The sequence below is a fragment of the Ornithodoros turicata genome, chromosome 2, assembly GCF_037126465.1.
Source record: "Ornithodoros turicata isolate Travis chromosome 2, ASM3712646v1, whole genome shotgun sequence".
Lineage (NCBI taxonomy): Eukaryota > Metazoa > Arthropoda > Arachnida > Ixodida > Argasidae > Ornithodoros > Ornithodoros turicata.
In genome coordinates this window covers 95,857,489-95,876,063 of record NC_088202.1, presented here as the reverse complement: position 1 = coordinate 95,876,063, position 18,575 = coordinate 95,857,489, and the positions used below count along the sequence as shown (strand labels likewise).

Below are 18,575 nucleotides of genomic sequence, written 5' to 3'. Positions count from 1 at the left end.
GTTAATTAAGTGAGTTGACTGTTGTGATGTGAACTTTATGTTGCTATGCGCGGTGTTCAGTAGATCTACGAACTTTTGAAATTCATGTTCCCCGTGTTCCCATACTATCAGTACATCATCGATGTATCGAAGGTACACCGTGGGTTTTAATGAGAGGGCGCTGAGAACTTTGTTTTCTAGGAACCCCATGAAGATATTTGCGTATGTGGGTGCAACAGGTGTGCCCATACTTGTACCGTGTACTTGTAGGTAGTATTCACCATTGAACTCGAAGTAGTTCAGTTTAAGAACCAAGTCCATTAGAGCGAGTATGGTTTCCGTGTCTTTTCTGGTGTTTGTAGTAGAAAGGGTATTGCAGAGGGCTGTGATTCCGTCGTTGTGTGGGATGTTAGTATACAGTGATGTCACATCCAGCGTGGCTAGTATTGTGTCCCTACCAAATGTACGAGTGTTGTTTATATCTCTGATTATTCTGAGGAGGTGGGGTGTGTCTTGTACATGCGATGGCAGTGTTGTCGGAATATGGTTTAAATAGTGGTCCAGGAATTTCGAGAGTCTTTCTGTTGGTGTGTTGTTATTAGATACAATTGGCCTGCCGGGGATGTCAGCCGTGTAGAGCTCGTTGGCGTGTACCTTGTGGATTTTGGGCAGTAAATAGAAACGACCTGCGTCTGTGTTTGATGGGGTGAGATATCTGAGGTCATCACGTGTGATGAGCTTTCGTTCGTGGAGGTCCTGTATGGTATGGGTTATTAGCGCCATGTACTCCTTTGTTGGGTCATGGTCCAGTTTGAGGTAGTGTTGCGTATTGTTGAGTTGCCTATGTGCTTCAGAGATATATTTATCTGTGGGCCAGATGACGATACTCCCACCCTTATCTGCGGGCTTGATAATGATATCATCTCTGTCAGCTAGCGCATTGATGATGTCACGTTGTGTTTTAGTGAGGTTGTGACCACGCGAGCTTTGGGAAATACCGCGAAGGATGTCGTTGCTTACTTGTTTAATGTACAGGTCTAGTGCGGGTTCTCGGCCGTGATTTGGTGTCCAGGTTGATGGTAGTCGGAGGTCGTTGTTGTTTTCTTGTGTTGCATTATCAAGCCCGCAGATAAGGGTGGGAGTATCGTCATCTGGCCCACAGATAAATATATCTCTGAAGCACATAGGCAACTCAACAATACGCAACACTACCTCAAACTGGACCATGACCCAACAAAGGAGTACACGGCGCTAATAACCCATACCATACAGGACCTCCACGAACGAAAGCTCATCACACGTGATGACCTCAGATATCTCACCCCATCAAACACAGACGCAGGTCGTTTCTATTTACTGCCCAAAATCCACAAGGTACACGCCAACGAGCTCTACACGGCTGACATCCCCGGCAGGCCAATTGTATCTAATAACAACACACCAACAGAAAGACTCTCGAAATTCCTGGACCACTATTTAAACCATATTCCGACAACACTGCCATCGCATGTACAAGACACACCCCACCTCCTCAGAATAATCAGAGATATAAACAACACTCGTACATTTGGTAGGGACACAATACTAGCCACGCTGGATGTGACATCACTGTATACTAACATCCCACACAACGACGGAATCACAGCCCTCTGCAATACCCTTTCTACTACAAACACCAGAAAAGACACGGAAACCATACTCGCTCTAATGGACTTGGTTCTTAAACTGAACTACTTCGAGTTCAATGGTGAATACTACCTACAAGTACACGGTACAAGTATGGGCACACCTGTTGCACCCACATACGCAAATATCTTCATGGGGTTCCTAGAAAACAAAGTTCTCAGCGCCCTCTCATTAAAACCCACGGTGTACCTTCGATACATCGATGATATACTGATAATATGGGAACACGGGGAACATGAATTTCAAAAGTTCGTAGATCTACTGAACACCGCGCATAGCAACATAAAGTTCACATCACAACAGTCAACTCACTTAATTAACTTCCTCGACACCACGATATCACTAGACAACGGCAACCTCGTCACAACCCTGTACAAAAAGCCAACTGACAAACAACAATACCTTCACTTCAAGAGTCACCACCCGCGTCACTGTAAGGTTGGAATTCCTAATGGGCAGAGTGTAAGACTACGCAGAATTTGTTCAAACGACACAGATTACGCTGAGAAGCTTGACGAACTCTGCAGTACACTTGCCCAAAGGGACTATCCAGACTCCCTCCTAACCGAATTCCGTCGCAAGGCACTCACACTCGATCGAAACGAGGTTCTGGAAAACCGAAAAAATCCCGACGCGTGCCAAATAAGCTTCATCACAAGATATTCCAACGCACTTCCAAACATCAAAGCCATTCTACAGAAGCACGAGCCCCTCCTCCAAAGCAGTGACCGACTTAACAACATATTCACAAATCCCATACAGGTGACATACCGACGCGCAAGAAACCTGGCAGACTCCTTGGTCAATGCCAAAATCAGCAAAACGAGCGCCCCGTACACGGGAACACGACCCTGCAACCTCCCGCGCTGCAAAACATGCAAGCCACGTTCAACACGCTAACTCCATCAAAAGCACTGCGAGCAATTACACCCACCCCGTTAACCACGCATTCACATGCACAAGCTCCAATGTTATATACTGCATTGAATGCGGCGACTGCTCTATGCAATACATTGGTGAAACCGGCCAACAAATGAACAACCGCCTTACCGGACACAGAACCGACACGTCCAACAAACTCCCCAAAGCAGTCGCCGAACACTTTAACGTTCCTGGTCACAATTTTGACAACATTAAACTATATATTCTAGAAACCGGGTTTAGATCCACACGTGACAGACGTGATAGGGAGTCTTATCTCATATACAAGTTCAACGCTCTTCACCCGTCCGGTATCAACAAATCACAAGGCACCCTAGAAACACTTCACAAATAAAATATGCTTTTCCCATCTACCTCCATTATCATCTGTTATGTTCTGCATGGCCACTGCTTTCTGCTCTCTTTATTGCATGCCACAACTTTGTATTACAAATATATATTTAAAAAAAAAAAAAAATTTGCTCGTTCTGGAATTTTCCCCACGTAACCACTAACCTCCTTATCTTTCGCTATGCTTGCGAATTCTTGCCTGTTGTCCCGTTTCGTCCACGTGTTCGTGAACCTTCCATTTTTCTGCAACCGGTCTGTAGCCTAGATCACTACATTCACATAATCCCCTCCACACTCTAACAAAGCAGCCATTCACTCCCGCCGTAAAAACCCGTACGGACCTTTCTTCCCTCCGGGCTGTTGACCCACAATTCGCATGAACCTTTAAACACGTCACACCTAACCCTTTAAATACCATGCCAATGATGAGGACGGTGCCCAGAAGAAGAACAGTCTCTGTTCGAAATATCGGCGGCTTCTGTCCTGAGGCAACTCCCTTCCTACATAGATTATGTAGGTAGTCTTATAATGTCCATTTGTTGTGCAAAGAATAGTTGTATTCATAACAATCAATTTCTAGCTACAAACCAGCAAATAGTCATAACATGTCAGAAACCATTCAGGTATCTTAAATTATCCCATGGTAGTTCAAATAGTACTCATAGTCATAGCAAATCAATTTATTGTTGTAAACAAGGGTTAAGTAGAGCTTGTGTATTACGTTCATAATAAATTTTCTCTACAATAACAAGGAAATACTAATAAGAGGTTAGAGATCATGCAGCTGCTCCCATACTATCGCATAATAGTGCATTTACCAGCGATAGTTATTCTATAGCTGAACACCCATAACCTAGAGACCATAACCTGTATAGTGGCAGCAAAAACAGAAGCAACTACCTGCTGGAAGTGTTACAGGTTTAATAAAGAACAATAGTACGAGGGTGCGCATGAGTGTGCACCCGTGCACCTGGACAGAAACTGTTGTTGTTGTCGCCCAACCAACAAAAATTCGTCCCCCTCGTACTGAAACCGGTTCAGCAGCTGCTGAGACTGCCATGAGTGCGCCCTTCTGGTCACAAGTGGGGTGTACATAATTTTCCTGGGGCGCACCGGCAACAGCGACCATAGGTTGCCATGTAGGCCCCGAGCACAGCGGCTCCAAAAGCGTTCACATCTTGTTATAGTCTCTATACTCTTTGGTGCGCATCTCTGAACACCTGGTCGAGTGTAATGGCGGCACGCTTTGCCGCACGCCGCATCCTGCCGTTATTGGCCGCACGCCGCTTACGTTCCTCATTTTCGGTCACCACATCTGCAACTCCCGCAGCAGCATCCCCGGCACATCTGCGACATCTCTGCTGTTTTTTTTTTTTTTTTGTGTGTGTGTGTGTTTGCGTTTTCGGCCTAAGATGTCTGTGATCCCGGACAAAAAGCTACAAGCATGTACGAGGGTGGTTCCATAAGTTTCCGACCCGACCAACTTTTAATAGTCATAGAGACGAAACAAGTGTATCACTTTTCGACATAGTCACCCTTAACTTCGATGCACTTTTTACACCTTTCAACCAGCATTCTTATACCCTTGGAAAAATAGTCCTAAGTTTTGTCCGCAAAATGCTGGAAAACTGCCTCTTGCACCTCACTATCGTTTTGAAATCTCCGTCCTCTGACGTCCCTCTTCAAGTTTGAGAACAGGACGTAGTCACTCGGTGCCAAGTGTGGACTGTAGGGTGGGTGGTGGATATCTTCGAAGCAGCACTCCTTCAGTCCAGCCTTGGCAACAGAAGCCGTGTGGACAGGGGCATTGTCCTGGAGCAACCGGACACCTCGACTCAACCTGCCGCACCTCTTTTCCTTGATGGCGTCTCGCTGTCGGTGCAGGAGTGAAGCATAATAAGTCGCATTCATTGTGGTGTTCCTCTCTTTGAAGTCGATGAGGAGGATCCCGTGACAATCCCAAAATATTGTTGCCATGATCTTCTTTGTGGATTGTGTGACCTTGGCTTTTCTTGGGGGTGCTTCTCCTGGTTTGCGCTGTAGAGGAGGTGGAGTTCCTCTACATGAGTCCCGACCGGCGATGATGGTATGCCACGGAGAGGCAATGACGGTGGCCTATCTCCATGGCCGCGCCGGTGGAACTAAGGCAGGTGCTCCGGGCGCGTGGCCATCTTCGTCGTTGTCCACGGCCCGCTACAGTGCTCCCCCCTCAGACGCGGAGCGGCGACAAGAAAGATCGAAGAATCACGTCGACACAGAGGGAGAAGCAAGAGCGACCGTGGATGACGCGCACGGCTGGACATGTCCATGGCACGGCAAAGCACACGTGGCAGGAAGAAGTCGATTAGGGCGAAGTCGTTGAAGTCGTGGACGGGCGCTGGAGTCGTCTGGGGTGCCGCAACCGGCACAGGAGCGAGAGCTCGTATGGTCCCAGGAAGTGAGGCTGCGTTAGCTGTGTTGACTGCCGAGACGCCGGCTGAAGCGTGCCGTGGCGTCGGCTGCCGCGACTGCCGAAACCGGCAGGGGAGCACGTTGCTCAGTTGTCGCGGCCGGCAGCGGATGCGAGTCGAGATGTGGAAATGAAGCGGTGCGTCGTCAGTGTGCCGGAAGCCATGGACAGCGCAGGTCGGTCCCTGGAAGCCGTGAAGTGATGGTCGATGGGCGGATGCGATGATCAGTGAGCGGCCGGTCGAGCGGTGCGGGTCGGTGGGTCGTCAGTAGCGGATCGGAAGCGTGGACGGAAGCGGGACGGGAGCGGTCGGCGTGTTGATCGAGAGGCGAGCAGCGGTCGTGATGTCCTCGTGATGAGTCGAGTAATGGTAGGGGCTTCCAGGGAGAGCGTGCCGTGGTAGTGCTTGTAGTCGATGGTGTTGTCAGAAATTTGGGATGGTCAAGGGCATAATTGCGACGAACGTGGTGTTCATAGTTCGGGTCACCAAATGTAGAGGAGGTGGAGTTCCTCTACATGAGTCCCGACCGGCGATGATGGTATGCCACGGAGAGGCGATGACGGTGGCCTATCTCCATGGCCGCGCCGGTGGAACTCAGGCAGGTGCTCCAGGCGCGTGGCCATCTTCGTCGTTGTCCACGGCCCGCTACAGCGCCATTCCATCGACTCCTTTTTCGAAAGAGGATCATAGTAGAGCACCATAGTCTCATCCCCTGTGACAATTGACTTCAATATTTCTTCTTCGTTCTCTTGACAGAGCTCCAAAAACTCTTCGGCACAGATGACGCACTGTTGCTTTTGAACTGACGAGAGAAGTCGTGGCACCCATCTCGCACTGACCTTTTTCATGTGAAGGCCCTCGCCGATGATGAAAAACGGTTGTTTTGGAAAGCCCCAGCCTTTCTGAGATTTCCTTCACCTTCAGACGACTGTCGCTCAGCACTTCCTTCTGGACAAGAGACAAATTTTCTTGTGTCACCACTTCCACTGGACGACCATCGCGTGGATCATCTTCAATGGACTCTCGCCCCAGTCGAAACTGCTTAGCCCAGTCTTTTACCGTTGTGTACGACGGAGAGGCTTCCCTGTACACGTTGTCCAGTCGCGCTTTAATTTCTTTAGGTGAAAGTCCCTCTTTTGTCAAGAATTTTATCACAGCGCGGTACTCCATTTTTTCTATTTTAACTGAAGAGTGCACCCTGGCTGTTTGAAATGCCGCTCTCCAACCGACAAGAGCATGGAGACGGTTGAGGGTGGTGCTCCGGATCTCCAACACATGGCACCACGCCTCCTTAATTGCATTTTCAAATTCGCGCGCATTTTCTACCTCGGGCCGGAAACTTATGGAACCACCTCCCAGTAAACCACTCATATCCATAGGACATCCCCATAAGGTCGCGAACATCCTGAATATCTGGACTACCATGCGATATCTACTGGATGTCTCAGAACGACATTCGCGTTTCGGTATTACCCAGTAAACAACAGATGTCCTAGGTACATCTGCAGGATATCGCATTTTGGGTATTTGACTGGAGGAAGCAGCCTCAAGATCCAGTACACGAGATTTTGGGCACTGGTTGAATGTCACAAGAACGTCGCCAGGACTTTGCAGGAAGATATACGGATAAATGTGAAGTTTATGATGTCTTGTTCTGACTGCGACATTTTTGTTGTGCTGAAAGCAAGCAAAAACTTCTGTAAACGCTGACTGGATATGGAGGAACAAGTAAAATCGTTATATATTTTTATCGTTCACGTGCTGCAAGCGGCGAAAGTATTTATCTATGCGTAACGCTCGTCAAGCAACAGTGGAATTCGATCACTTACAGCTCCACTAAGCAGCTAATCACATTATAAACGATAGCTTGAATTTAAGACACAGTATTTGGCAGGAAGGAATGTGAGTCACGTTATTGGTTATACCTTGACTCTGCAGATAGGTGAGCTACTTGCAAAGACAGCCCCTTTCACCGTACCAAACGTTTTACGCCCAATACACTTAGAATGAACGTGCCCCAACAACTTGTACTTCAGTATATATGCTCGGGCCTCCAGCCGTTTCGCCAACAGAGGCCACTGCGAATGATCTGGTCTCCCTTGAAATCCGCGCTCGCTGTGGAGGGGACAAAAAGGGAGCCTGCTGTTTTTTTAGCGTTTTGGGGGAGTGAGAGCATTTTTAACAATAACACCTTAAATAATAACCTTGGTCTATGATACTATAATATACTTACTGATCAAACGACAAACAGTATCAAAACTACTGAATTACGGGTTTTTTATACTGACACCGTACAATATCCACCTGATATCCACATGTCCATGAAATACATTGTCTGGAGATTCGTAGGATCAGAAAACAGGGGTAAAGTCCAGCTCCCATGGATATCCAGTGGATGTAAGTTGGACCCTCACGAAAATCCACTGGATATCCAAATATCCATGTTGCGACGTCTTATGCACATCTGTGTGCAGTCGGTGGTTTGCTGGGCTCGTACCTTGCGCGAATGCCATCATCCCTCCGCAGCACACCGCCTATACACTGTTACTCCACAGCGTTCGTGTTGCCAGACGACGCGGACGACATCACGTGAGACGCGCTGTGCAAACACTGAGATTCCAGCGGAACAACCGAGTGGGCAAAAGTGTGCGATCGTTGGTGGTAGTCAAGGTCGTGCGGAAGATTAGGAGGTGGTGGGTTCGTATCCTACCACCGACTGTGGATCTTCCGCGCGAATGTCGGCACAGTTTTCCCTAAAGCCGGCCCAGAATGCACACCAACCCCCGTCACTCACTCCTTCCTGATGTCGTCTACCGATTAGTCCATACACATCTGTACGCCGCTCAACACGAAGTCAAAAAGAAGCAGGGAATGTAAACAGAGAGCATTAGCCGAGGCAGGCCACAAACATGGACGACACAAACACGTAAGACTCAAACGCCCAAGGAGCCCGCCCGGCGTGGTGTAACGGTAGCACCCATGGCCGGAAATCAGGAGGATTCTAGGCTAGGGTCCTCGCGGCAGCAACTTTTTCCTGAGTTATTTTATTACATTAGGGAGTTTAACACATCATAAGCGCTCTGCGGCGGTGGTGATGGTGAAAGGGCTCGCCGTTGTCGGCCTCGCAGAGTTGGGCACCGTCACGACTGACGCCCTGGGGAATGTGCGTCCTGGGCCGACTTCTCAGGGAACTGTGCCTACATATGTCTGAAAGCGTCTGAGGAAAACCTAGGAAGCTATACTACAGTCGACCCAAGATCAGGAACGTGACGTCAGCCGCTTCAAACGAATCAGATGCTTGGCATATCATATTTTCGGAACCGTTATCGTAAACATCCTCCAATCTACTAAATCTCTTCTAGTGCTTCCACTCCTTCTAAATATTCCTTCTGAACCGGCGCCGCGATAAGGAAACAAACGACGGGGAGCAGCGTGACGCGACGACACCGAGGCCCCGAAAGCGCGTTAAAGCAGTTAAAATTAATTATTTCCTCATTTCTCTAGTGTGCATAAGCAAATCTGTCTATCGTTTAAGTGTCACAGTCACTTCAAATAACATGCTAAAAGATGGCTACTGAATTTGATATTGTAGCTGCGGGGCAGACATAAAAAGAGGCTCTAAATTCAATTAGCCGCCTAATTAGAAGTTTCGCTACTTAACTTTCTCCTTAATTTAAAGATTGACACTACTCTAGTTGCAGATAAGTAGACCACTACTAATGGCTCCCAAATGTACTGTTCCGGAATATGTTTAAAACGCTCATCCCCCTTTCCCTGCAGTTGAGGATGAGCAGCTCGGCCAGTGCCGAAGAGGTCGCGCAGACTGCATTATATAATGGATTTCCGTTGGAGCACAATATTTTGCCTTTGCAGTTCGTGCTACTTCAATTTTACACCGGATAGGGACACACGCACAAGGAAACCAAGCCCGAGACAACATAGTCACATGAGTCACATACCGGTCGAATGAGGAGATACGATTACATAAGTATTTGCTAGACAACTTTCGTTATTTTTGAAACGGTATTCTTAACACAGACCTTCTGGAACAACAGCATGCCGCTACCACTGCATATGCGAATAACACGCTGTAAGCTAGCGGCTATAAGCAAATAACAGGCGGCTGTGTGCTTACTGGATCCGGGCATCTCACATCTTGCATCTCACAATAAAGTTGCTGTTTGAAGATGGGAAGATTGTAGCTTTGTGCACGTTCTCAATCTAAATGGCCAGTATAGGACAGCTTACCTGGACCCGACTGCACGCACAATAAGAACTCCATATTTCATTGTGAGTGAGCGCGCACACTGCTTTTTGTACCAATAACTTGAGGGCGTCACCTTTGACGAGAGTTCCTGAACCTGAGAGGGATTAGGTATTTGGTTTGGGGCCTCTATTTGGGCCTGTTGGTGCAGCACTAAACTCATGTTACAAACGGTAAAATTAGACAGGACGAAACACGAAACACACACACCAAGTGCTGTTGAGAGTGGCGCTTGATGCGTGTGGTTCATGTTTCCTCCTGTCCCCTTTGCTCTCCCCGACGAACTCATGCATCCTCTACGCGTCTCCATCCATCATCCTCCACCTTCTATCCGTCTTTTTCTTTCTTTTTTGCTATAGTCGTGACGACGCCCACTTCTATGTGGCCAACAACGGCGGGCCGATCCTTGCATTACCCCCCCCCCTCGTCCTATCCAGTTTTAAAGTTTATAACCTGATGTCATTAGGGCTTTGGCTTCCGTGTTTTACGTGTAATCTAATCCCACTTATATTATATTATTGGTTTTCGTTTTTTTTCGTTTTTTTTCATTGTTATATTTTTTCTAATATTGTTGGAATCTCGTGAATCGAGCATGCGTTTTCTGTGTCAGGTAAAACAAGGAGAAAGAAAGACAGGAACAAAAATGTGTTAGCATTGAACTGCTGAGCAGGGAACTGCCCTTCACAACGCTTCACAACCCTTTACGACCCTAGACAAAGCTAATGCAAGACAGCATTCGCAGCCAAACAAGCCTTTCGGGCTTACTCCGATTCAGCTTGACGGCGTCGTCTCGCAGCCTTCTTTCGCCGCCGCTCCTTCGCGCAGCTTTCATTACCCATGGCGCGCCCACGCAGACACGTCTGAACCTGTTGACCACAGCTGCACTGCGGAGTGGCGACGCCGTGGCCGCGTCGCTCTGTCCACGCGCCTTCTCCTTCCCTCTACACTCACCGCGCGTGCGTACCGCCCGTGCGGAGAGACAGACCACGCAGCGATTCTTGCGTGGCGAGGATTATAATACTAACGCATTAAAACAAAAACTATATTTCTAGCAATTGAAGCTCGTTGAAATTGCTCAGTGTTGTACGCAGGGCACCTTCCCCCACAAATAAGCACCATCGACACCACATTTTTCGGGGAAGTAATTTTTAAATATTATTTTTACCCTGTATGTTCCACTCACTTTTCACCGGTAGATATTCTTAGAACACAGGATTAGCAAGCAAACAAGACGGCTATTGAAACGGACCAGGCTTGTAGAGCTTGTATCAGGTTTTAAGTCTCTCCCATTGGGTGTATCTTCTGTTTCTCATCATACTCAAAGAATATAGTATTGCCTACAAGTGCTTATTCTCTCCTTCTGTTATTGTTTTCAGAGAGCAAAACGTATAGAAAACAATACAGTTGAAATAAACCAGGAAACAGTCAATATGCCCACGTCAGCACACCGACCTAAGCCCTCCTGATGTCCGGTCAGGAAGGCAACCGATTACACCACATTTCATTACATTTATTTACTTATATACATGTCGGACGACTCGATGCCATGGGATATTCATGTTTCTTGTGATTGTACGCCATCTGGTTCGTGAGTAAAATACGTGAGGCTAATGACCGAATTGTAGGGTCGTGGGATATATTAGTGTAAGTGCGTGGAATGCCTACATCTTAGGTTGCTGTATTTGGCGGTACGAGCTTGTGAGCCGTGCATATATGTCTGTAAACGAATATTGACGTCGGCACACTGCCCCCCCCCCCAACTTATTTGCATTTCATTGCTTCTTGGGCGCTGGACGCTCATGTGTTTGTTTAGTTCGTAGATAGAGCTCGACTACGCTAATTCTCCTTTCTAGCAGTATGTTTTCCTGCGTTCTTTTTTATTTATATATAACCTTACTTTGTTTTCATATTAAAAATATTTGTCCTCGTACCTGGATAGATGCCACCGTTCTTAGCCATTTTTACCAGCAGTACAAAGTGACTGCTTATTGCGTTTCCGAGTGTGTGGTTCTGACATTTCTTAGTATGCCTCCGAATTGATCTCTTCAATCCACTTGTGATAACACTATCCGGCACGAAATCCAGGGCGAATTCTATAGCTTCCCTGAAAATGAAATTGACATGTTGTACGAAAGGGCAATGAGAGATATTTATAACTCTGCTCTTGTACTTTTATATAAGCAGGTACATGATACTATACTTTTGCGAGAGTACTGCACAAGTTAGCTCCTTGTTCGAGCTTAGTAGAATCTCTGCCAGCAGCGTTGCTATGAAGCCAAGTATTGTGTCTGTCCCAAAGAGGAATCGCTCTTCGCTGAAAGAAGTCGAGATGAGCACAGCTATAACACATCGTTGACAAAGTGAACCCCAGCACTTCAAATCATTGAGTGATTTGTAACAATAACGGTTGATTATTGGATTACACACACCCCTTATGTAATTTTCACCGCCAGTTCTGAATTCATGCTTACTGTGGTGGAGCTGATTGAGAGGCACAGTTTCCAAGAGAACGACAGACAGACGGAGCAAGATAAGCAATGGCGGTGGCTAACGATGAGGCACTTCCCATGAATATTTGGTATGGCCCTATAGCACTGGCATGTTACGAGGCTAAACGATGAGGACTCCTCTTAATGTACCAAAACAGTACACATTTTTATACTTAGGGTTACTATTACCTTACAGTACTTTTTCTTTCTGTTTTGCGTCCGATAATATATTTACCTCTTTTTTTTTTTTTTTGCTTTGAAAACGAAGTCGTATTAAGGAATCGCGCAATGATATAACTTACTGTGTACTTACATGACCACCCTGTGGTTGTGCGTCCTGTGACCGATTTCATCGGGTATGTCCAGTATCAACTGTTGCTCGTCAATGATTCCCGGTTTTCCGTTGATGTCTGGAGCGATCATCAGTGTAATGACACCAAGAACGGTGAACACCATACCTGCACAACAAACATTATATTGTCAAATAAGTAGAACGTCATTCTACAATTTCTAATGCAGAATATGCGTTCTGACAGTACGAAATGCGTAAGCGTGGAAGATTTTACCGTGGCATAAAGCGTGGTCCGCGTTTCGATGCGTCTGTCAGCGTTACGTCCGTCTGCGAGCCGACGCAATTTCCTTTAAAGGCGACGATTGCGCCCACGGGTTCGCAGAGTTAAATTTTTATTTATTCATTTATTTATTGCAACCCTCAAGGCTCTGGGAAGCATTACAGAGGGGGTTGGGCACGATAACACATACATAACATAACTATAACATGTTGATTGCAGAAAAAGAAAAAGAAGAAACAGTAAATATATTGTTAATGTGATAGATCCAATCAGTAATAACATGTAAATAGCACTATCAAAAACCGTGATAAGACCAACGCAGAAAGGACTAAATAAATTAATTTTACAGCATATATGCGCATACTGCACTACGAAAATGCGCAGCGTCATTGATGTTTATGATTGAAGGAGGCAGGTCATTAAACTGTTTAATAGTAGATGGTAGAAATGAATGATAATGTGCGACTGTCTTACTTTTTACAGTCTTAATCTTCTTTTGATGATCGACACGATCCGACACGTAGGATGGTAGTTCTAGCTAGTAACGATCCTTTGAGAATGGGTTTGGCATGATATATTTTGTACAGTAGACATAACCGTGATATTTTACGGCGAGTTGACAGGTCCGGTAGTGACAATGATGATGTCATGACAGTGATACTAGAGTGCCGGGAGTAGTCAGATTTTTGGACGGAGCAATGTCAGGAATGTCGGTGGCTGTCCCGGCAACCGTTCCTACGCGTTCTTATCTTTTACTTCACTTTTTCGTTTGCGTTTAGGGACGGTTCACACGTCGCAACTTTTGCTGGAACTTAAATTCGCTCCAGCAACGTCTGCACGCAACACAAGTTGCAGAGAGCAGGCTCCTTTCACACGGTGAGAAACTCGCCCAAACGCACGAGAGCGAGGACTGGAGACACGGTTGAAATTTTGCAATGGCGTATTCAGGAGCACATTCTCATTAAATATTTTTCTTGAACCACCCGGGTGAGTTTTCGTGTTGCTATACCGGCTTCTTCGTATCCCGCGCCGGCTGGGCCCGCAATTTCAGTCTCGGAAGTGACGCCACGTCAGTCAGCCGTTGCGATTGGACGTCTTTGAAGGAGGAGCCAAGTGACGGACAGGTTGCGACTGAAGATTGCGAGAAGAGTCGCTATTCAGGCGATTCGTCCTGTAACTCTTGCAAACGAGGTGCACGCCAGTTGCGCGCAAACGGAGTACGTCGTGTGAATACTGCCTTACTCGATCGCGAGCCGTTCCTCGCTAAACACCGTCGCAATGGTGCAGACGTGAACCGGAAACCAGAGATGGGCTATGACTACTTTTTTGTAGTTTAACTACAACCACTACCTCTTGAAACTGTAGTTTAATCAGTAGTGTTACTACATCACAGCACGAATAGTTCAACTACTTTGTAACTACTGCGACGTAGTTTAACTAAATTTTTGACTACCTTGGCATTTTGTGCGCGTTGTTATAGAGGGTGTCCAGCCAAAAGTACACCGACGGTTTAAACAGGACGATGCGCTCTACGTGCGAAGTAGAACTGCTGAATAGTATTCAGCTAGCCCTGTGTCAATCTGGTTCTCTCTGGCCTACCGAAGTCATTACCGGAATCAATTCCGCAACTACACTGCTCCATTTATGCCGGTGACATCTGCGTATGGGTTTCAAGCGAAAACCCTGGACAGCTCAGCGAAGATGGCATTACTGCAGTGGATAACCACGTCACAGCACGCGGGCGAAAGCTTTCCGCGGTCAAAACATGTTAGATGCTCCTAGGGCGTTGAAAAATGTGGCCTCCACTACCTCCATCTTCTTTGCACGGTACATTCTTACCAAGAGTTAGGACCTACCAGTTCCTTAGCATTGTGATCGACAGCCACTTATCGTGGGGGCCTTTCACAAAAGAAATGAAATCTAGATGTCTGTCGACTCAGAATCTCGTCCGACGTCTTAGATGTCCCGCATCTGAATGCCCCCATCGCACGGTGTTGGCCATGCATAAGGCTACGACCGTTGCCAAGATCCTATATGACCTCCGATTCGCTCGCCCAAGTCCATCTGCTTAGCCTGTAGCAGCTTCATCGGAAAGTCCTACGAAACGCCCTCGGCCTTCCTGGTTTTGCGCGTAACGAGGTCGTGTGTGGGCGAAGGCTCCTCTTCTGCTCGTCACTCAGCAGCTCCTCCAATAACTTACGTGCTTACACAGAACGACCGCTGGCAAGGCCCTCATCCGGAGACTGAAAAACCGCAACGGAATCTCGCTTCGCAACCACCGTCCGCACTTTCACCGAGGTAGTGCCCACACCGCCTGCAATGGCCCGTAAGGAGCCGCCTTGGGCAATTTCCGAAATTCACAGCGAGCTATACTTAAACTAACGGGCAAAAAATGTGAGAAGTCAAGTGAATAAAATAAGTATTTAAAGAGATTGAAATATTTATTTTACTGAAAAACAAGCATTCGGATGGAGTCCGTCCTTCATCGGGTGCGATACATTGAACACTCGGTAGAGATATTTATACTAATGTACATCAAAGAAAGGTGACAAAGAAGGTGGTGAGGAGGAAATACAAATTCTTATTAGAGAGGACTGAGGGCGCGAAAAAGAAAATACAAAAGAAAGCGATGATAGTAACGAAAATCTCCAACAAAGGTACAGGACGGGGTTACCCGACGTTTCGGAGCCAGTTCGGCTCCTTCTTCAGGGGTGACTGTAGTGGCGGTTGGCAGCAGCGTTCTTGCCTTGGTTCGAATTTCGTGATTCGTCGGATTGTTTTTCAGTCACGTGACGGAGGCCGCTGACGTATACGCTGGGTAACGCTCCAACAGATCGGTAAACGTTTCTAGGTGTGGATTGTATATGCCAGGACTCTACAAACATTCTTTTGATCTGATTACCCTCAACGTCGATGATGCAGGTATTTTGAAAGTCGATAGGATGGTCTCGAACTTGACAGTGTTCAGCGAGAGCGCTTCGTTCCATGTCCGACTTCCGTACATCATTCTTGTGTTGCCGTAGCCTTTCGGGGATGTTCTTTGTCTCGCCGATATATGATGCGCTGCATTTGGTGCATGGAATTTTATAGTTTACAAACAAATCTCAGCTCTCGAAAGAAGGGACGAAACCACCGAAGCCTGGTGACACGTAGGGTGATTGGAATCAAACCTTAGATATCGTCCCGTATGAGTGGGCTTCCTGTACACGATGAACTTTAGGCCAATTCCTTCTCTCTTTACGAGTACATCGAGAAAAGGCAAAACGTTGTCCCTCTCGAGTTCCACGGTAAACTGGATGGATGGCTCGATGCCGTTTAGGCGTGCCAAAAACTCGTCAACATCGGAGTTCTTCAAAATACAGAAGCAATCGTCTACGTACCGTAATGTACCGTCAAAATACCGTCTCGATGTACTCGTAAAGAGAGAAGGAATTGACCTAAAGTTCACCGTGTACAGAAAGCCCACTCATACGGGACGATATCTAAGCTTTGATTCCAATCACCCTACGTGTCACAAGGCTTCGGTGGTTTCGTCCCTTCTTTCGAGAGCTGAGAAGATTTGCTTGTCGGAGAAAGACAGGAAAAAAGAAGCAGCAGCAATCACTTCCGATTTAAAAAAGAACGGATACACAGGTAGCTTTGTTCAGAGAGTCGCCCGTCGTCAAGCTCGCGGTCTCCGAAACCGACCACGTCCAACTGACGACCAGCCCTGTCAGACTAGACGAATCACCATGCCATATGTGAAGGGAATCAGCGAGTCTCTGACACGTATACTAGCAAAGGAAGGAATACGTGTGTCTCACAAACCCGTCTCAACAATCGGACACTATATACCGCGGTCGAAAGATCGCCCACCGAAAGAAAAAAGCACAAGGTGTAGTCTATAAAATTCCATGCACCAAATGCAGCGCATCATATATCGGCGAGACAAAGAACTTCCCTGTTGTGAATCTATGAAACACTCTTTAAACTTGTTCGCACCTGACCTACGCTGCTCGGTACAAACTCAACTGCATCGCATCGTAACTTTAGAAAAGAAGCAAAGACGTCTGTTCTCGTTGGAGTTAAGACAAACACTAACTTTATTCTATACAACAAGTGAAAACTGACATATTTACAGTCACACAGAGAGGGAAAAGTCCTCATTCCCAGAAAGACAGGGAGCTCTCTCTCCCTCGGGGTCCCCCACAAGGGTGTCAGTCTTGCCGCTGTAAATGTCCTCGGGGCGCGTATACTAACACCCGCGGGTGGAAACACTTCGTGGAACAGTTCCACAACATCCTCCCCCCAAAATGAGTGTAGGTCATTTTCTAGGCACATTCTAACGGGAAGAGTAATTGGACGGGTCGGCGAGTCACATGGCCGGAGGGCAGCTTGACAGCGCAGGAGCGGACTTTCCCGTCACGGCCTTTGTAGAGTTCCGTCACTCGCACCACCTTCCATAAATGTCGGGGGACTCTTTCTTCGTGCAGGAGGGCGATGTCTTCCTTTTGTAACCCTACTGGGCTCCCCTCACAGGAAGCAGTATGTGCGGATCTTAGCTCTAATAGATACTCGCGCTTCCACCTTCGCCAAAAATGATCTGCGAGCCTTTGCAGATGTCTCCACCGTTCTCTCAGGCTGACCGCAGACGAAGGGGGACCCGTCGTGACAGGCACTGAAGGTAGCGCTGTCAGCGTTCGCCCAATTAGAAGATGAGCCGGGGTCAAAGCTATCGGTTCGTCTGGCGTTGACGGAAGGAAGGTCAGTGGGCGGGAATTAACAGCTGCCTCGGCCTCGTGTAAGAGGGTCGTCATTTGTTCGAAAGTAAGGCACTGACGCCCGAGGACCCGCCGAAGGCACTGTTTCACGGTCCGAACCATCCTCTCCCACCAACCTCCCCACCAAGCCGCTCGTTCCACAATATACTTCCAATGGATGCGGCTAGTGGAAGCAAAGTTTTGGGTGTCATCACTTCTAATAACGTCCCACAGCTTCTTAATGTCCCGTTCCGCTCTCTTAAAGGTGAGGGCATTATCGGTGTAGACCGTAGATGGTGGTCCCCTTCGTGAGATGAAGCGTCGAAATGCCATGATGAAGGATTTCGAAGTAAGGTCAGAGACCAACTCGAGGTGGATGGCTCTCGTTGTCGCACATGTGAAGAGTGCAATGTAGGACTTCTGGGGCGCGCCGCCGGTCTTTGCATACACAGGGCCGGCGAAATCGATCCCAGTGGTGTCAAACGGATGACTTCGGTTAATTCGGTCGGCCGGAAGGGGTGCAGTCGGTGCTGTAGCACGGGTTGCTCGGAAGCGGGCGCATACCCTACACTGCCGCAAGATGGACTTCACGAGTTGTCTGGCCTGGGTAATCCACCACCTCTGGCGGAGGTCTGTGAGAGTCGCTTGTACCCCTCCGTGCAAAGTGCGGCGATGGGCTCCTTCTGCGATGTGTCTCGTCAATGGGTGCTCTTTCGGTAGTAGAATGGGGTGCTTGACCTCCTCGGTATCGTCGGCGTACTGAAGTCTTCCGGTGAGACGTAGCACACCCAAGTCATCAATGAAAGGCTGTAGCCTGACTATTTTGGATGACTCGCGTAATTTCTCGCCTTGGGAGACAGCGATGATTTCTTCTTGGTAGGCTTCGTACTGTGCTTGTTTCACCCAATATTTCTCCGCCTGCTCTATCTCTAATGATGAAAGCGGTCCGCTGGCACGGTTCTTCGGTTGACAGTTTGTTGTAAAGCGCATTATCCACGCTGTGACGCGCAAAACGCGTTGGTAGGTGCTGTATCTCTTCAAGTCGAATAATGGGGGTGTCGTCGTTGTTACGTGCGTTACGATGACGTCTTTCGGGACCCCCTCTTCTTGGAACGTATGCAAAT

The 18,575-nt window shown here is 47.6% G+C and overlaps 1 protein-coding gene across 1 annotated transcript in view; it reads right to left on the bottom strand.

Moving 5' to 3' along the window:
- Nucleotides 1–18,575, bottom strand: part of LOC135383857 (uncharacterized) — a 64,527-nt gene that overhangs the window by 9,042 nt on the left and 36,910 nt on the right. The window contains exons 2-4 of the mRNA XM_064613155.1: nt 12,454–12,598; nt 11,852–11,965; nt 11,583–11,755 (exon numbers count right to left, since the gene is read on the bottom strand). Coding sequence (XP_064469225.1) covers nt 11,583–11,755; nt 11,852–11,965; nt 12,454–12,598 — 432 coding nt within the window. The remainder of the gene's footprint in view (nt 1–11,582; nt 11,756–11,851; nt 11,966–12,453; nt 12,599–18,575) is intronic.